This window comes from Lactuca serriola, chromosome 3, assembly GCF_051521515.1.
Source record: "Lactuca serriola cultivar US96UC23 chromosome 3, Lser_US96UC23_V15, whole genome shotgun sequence".
NCBI classification, from domain to species: domain Eukaryota; kingdom Viridiplantae; phylum Streptophyta; class Magnoliopsida; order Asterales; family Asteraceae; genus Lactuca; species Lactuca serriola.
The window spans coordinates 15,978,582-15,981,357 of NC_136410.1; the positions used below are offsets into that span (position 1 = coordinate 15,978,582).

Below are 2,776 nucleotides of genomic sequence, written 5' to 3' on the forward strand. Positions count from 1 at the left end.
ATGAATCTCTCATATTTATATATTTGTCCTAACGGTAAATAGATGATATTTGATAAATGAAATTATATATTCAAAGTTAAAAAATTTCTTTTTCCACTATTTATGATATATTTTATAAATAAAAATAATCGCGTTTACTATTTTAATATAAACACCTGAAGTAAATGGGCTGCAAAATAGTTTGGTTTGAATGGGCTAAGCCCATGATCTTCATATCCATAAATCCATAATCCGTGCCACTACTTTGACTTTTCGAGTCAACAAATTCTCCATCCATTTCACTTCTGCTGAAGAAATCAATGTGGAGACACACGCCAAGTGGGTTCCTGTTCGAGCCCTAAATCTGCACATACCATTTTCATCTACAAGGTTTGATTCCTTCTACTGTACTTTTCTATTTTGAACATTGAGTTGATGTTTAATTTTTTATATAGATTATCCTTTGTTTTCTGTAATTACAGTGTGAATCATGCGGGTTTTATTGTAGGAATATGCGAAGATGAAGTTTAATTTGACGTTTTTGGTTGCTCTGTTTCTTATCTCAGTCGTAGTTCACTGCGCTGACCCCGATCCCGTGGTAATCATTCCTTAAAGTTTTGTTTATTTTGCTTAGTTATATGGATAGGAACCATATATGAAATTAGTAGCTGATTCATTCAGCTTATATCGAAATTTGAAGGTACTTTATCCATTAATGTGCTGAAGGATGAGTTTGTGACTTATCATTGGATTATATTAACTATAAAGAACATTAAATATGGCATATTAATTAGTACTTATATAGTTATATCTTAATTGACATGGATGTAGGGAGTAACTTTTCTTGAAGTATAGCTTAATTGAGCTAAAACTGTGATGTAGGTGAAGAAGAATCCAAATGATGGTTTAGGTTCTGAAACAACAACAACATCAAACCCAAAACCAAAAGTTAGTTTGAATGAGAAATCAAGCGCATCAGGCTCTAATTTAGAATCTAAGCAAGCAGATCCACTGGAGAAGCCCAAAGTTTCAAATGATATTCAAAATCCGACAGTTAAGATTAAGAGTGTTCCAAGTAAGCCATTAGGTGATAAAGAAGCAGGTAATGTGCAAAAGGATTCTAAAGATAAGGAGGTGGTAGATGATGTGGATAAGAAAACTAAAGCATATAAAGGGGAAGAAGAATTCAAGAAGGTGCCTAAAGAGGATAATTTGGCATCCATGAGGATAGGACAATGTGATTCATCTTTCAAGTGCACAATTGGTAATGATGATAAGAATCATGGAATGGTTGCTTGTTTAAGTGTTCCTGGAGATGGTATGTTGTACTATGTATTGCTTCTTCATGTTTTCAGTTTTTTTATTTATTATTACTTTTTTTTTACTGTTATCTTGTTGTGTTATGTTATCTTCTTCCAGAGTCTACAGAAGTTTCCCTTTTAATCCAGAACAAGGGAAAGGGGTTACTTGTTGTGGATATTACTGCTCCTGAATTTGTTCGCCTAGATAAAACAAATGTTCAAATCCAAGAAAATGATGACCAAAAGGTATATAACTAAATAAGTTCCATTTTGCACTTTTTAATGAAAAACTTAACTCAAGAATTCTTTACTTTTGCAGGTTATGGTTTCTATAGGAGATGGAAAAACCGAAAAATTTATAACCCTAAAAACACTTAAAGGCAGTTGTGATCTTGACTTTATGGATTTTCTTACACATAACCCCATGAAAAAGTCAAACTACATGTCACGGTTGACTTTGACCAATCTGTTCAAACGGACACCATTTGTAGGAGTCATATCATTAGCTTTTGTGGTGGTGATAGTATCTGTGATGGCGTGTGTGACATATCAAAGAAGAAGATTAATGATGAACAATGGTGGTGCAGCAGCAAAATATCAAAAATTGGATGCTGGGCTTCCGGTTTCAGGTGGGCCCAAGATGGATTTTGACCAAAACCAAAAAGATGGATGGAATGATAATTGGAGTGATGATTGGGATGATGTTGAAGCGCCAAATACACCTTCCACAATGCCTCTTACTCCAAGCATATCTTCTGCTGGTGTTTCTTCAAGACGAGTTAACAAAGATGCTTGGAAAGATTAGACTTAAAAACAAGATTTTTTTTTTTTTTTTTTGGTTCATTTAGATTATTTTTGTGTATCATTTTTCCATGAAAAACTGTATTTTTTTTAAAAGAATTTCAGGATCTTGGATATTTGATTCAGTTATTTTGTTGTGCTAGATGATGGGGTTCTAATTTTTTCTATTGACGAGGATAGTGTAACCAAAAATCGTTTGGGTGGTTTTGCATAAACATCTATTAATTTATGAGATAATCTTTAATCAATTCATACGTCTCTAAAGTTTCATGGCTACTTTGTGACTAAAAAACAAATGTTGAGGTGGTGATTATACGGAACCCTCATATCCATGTCTTATAAATACACATTCGTTTGAACTCTTAATATTGTGTACTTTTGTGGCTTGTCGCTATACATTTTCTAGGGTGTTTATATTTAGGTTGTTTCGATTGGTACCAAGATGGATTTGAGTAAGTCACATGTTTTTTTGTTATATAATTGATGGGTCTGTTCATTATCTTTTGATAGCAAAAACAAGAACAAGCAATGAGAAGTGTGGTGATGGTCAACAATGGAAAAAGGATGGATATGATGGGGTCAATTCTAATTTAGTAATAATATAAATTTTAATTAAATAAAAAAGATAAAAAAGTATACTAATGATGATACAAAAGTTATTTTAAATAGGTCAGGAATAACCACACCCTTTTAAA

The 2,776-nt window shown here is 32.6% G+C and overlaps 1 protein-coding gene across 2 annotated transcripts; it reads left to right on the plus strand.

The window, feature by feature from the left end:
• The first annotated feature begins 239 nt into the window (after positions 1–239).
• On the plus strand, positions 240–2,329 carry LOC145091542 (uncharacterized). 2 transcript variants are annotated; one of them, XM_079029281.1, is made up of 5 exons: positions 240–369; positions 488–577; positions 862–1,297; positions 1,399–1,526; positions 1,600–2,329. In XM_079029281.1, the coding sequence occupies exons 2-5, from the start codon at positions 500–502 to the stop codon at positions 2,083–2,085; spliced, it is 1,128 nt and encodes a 375-aa protein (XP_078885407.1). In that variant the 5' UTR covers positions 240–369; positions 488–499; the 3' UTR covers positions 2,086–2,329. The 2 variants fall into 2 exon arrangements, with proteins under 2 accessions (XP_078885407.1, XP_078885408.1); XM_079029282.1 differs by having other exon boundaries at positions 253–369; positions 462–577.
• Positions 2,330–2,776: the final 447 nt, after the last annotated feature.

Coding starts and splice junctions, on each gene's coding strand:
- LOC145091542 (XM_079029281.1), top strand. CDS start 500: ATGAAGTTTAATTTGACGTTTTTGGTTGCTCTGTTTCTTATCTCAGTC. Junction 578..861: donor GCGCTGACCCCGATCCCGTG/GTAATCATTCCT, acceptor ACTGTGATGTAG/GTGAAGAAGAATCCAAATGA. Junction 1,298..1,398: donor TTTAAGTGTTCCTGGAGATG/GTATGTTGTACT, acceptor ATCTTCTTCCAG/AGTCTACAGAAGTTTCCCTT.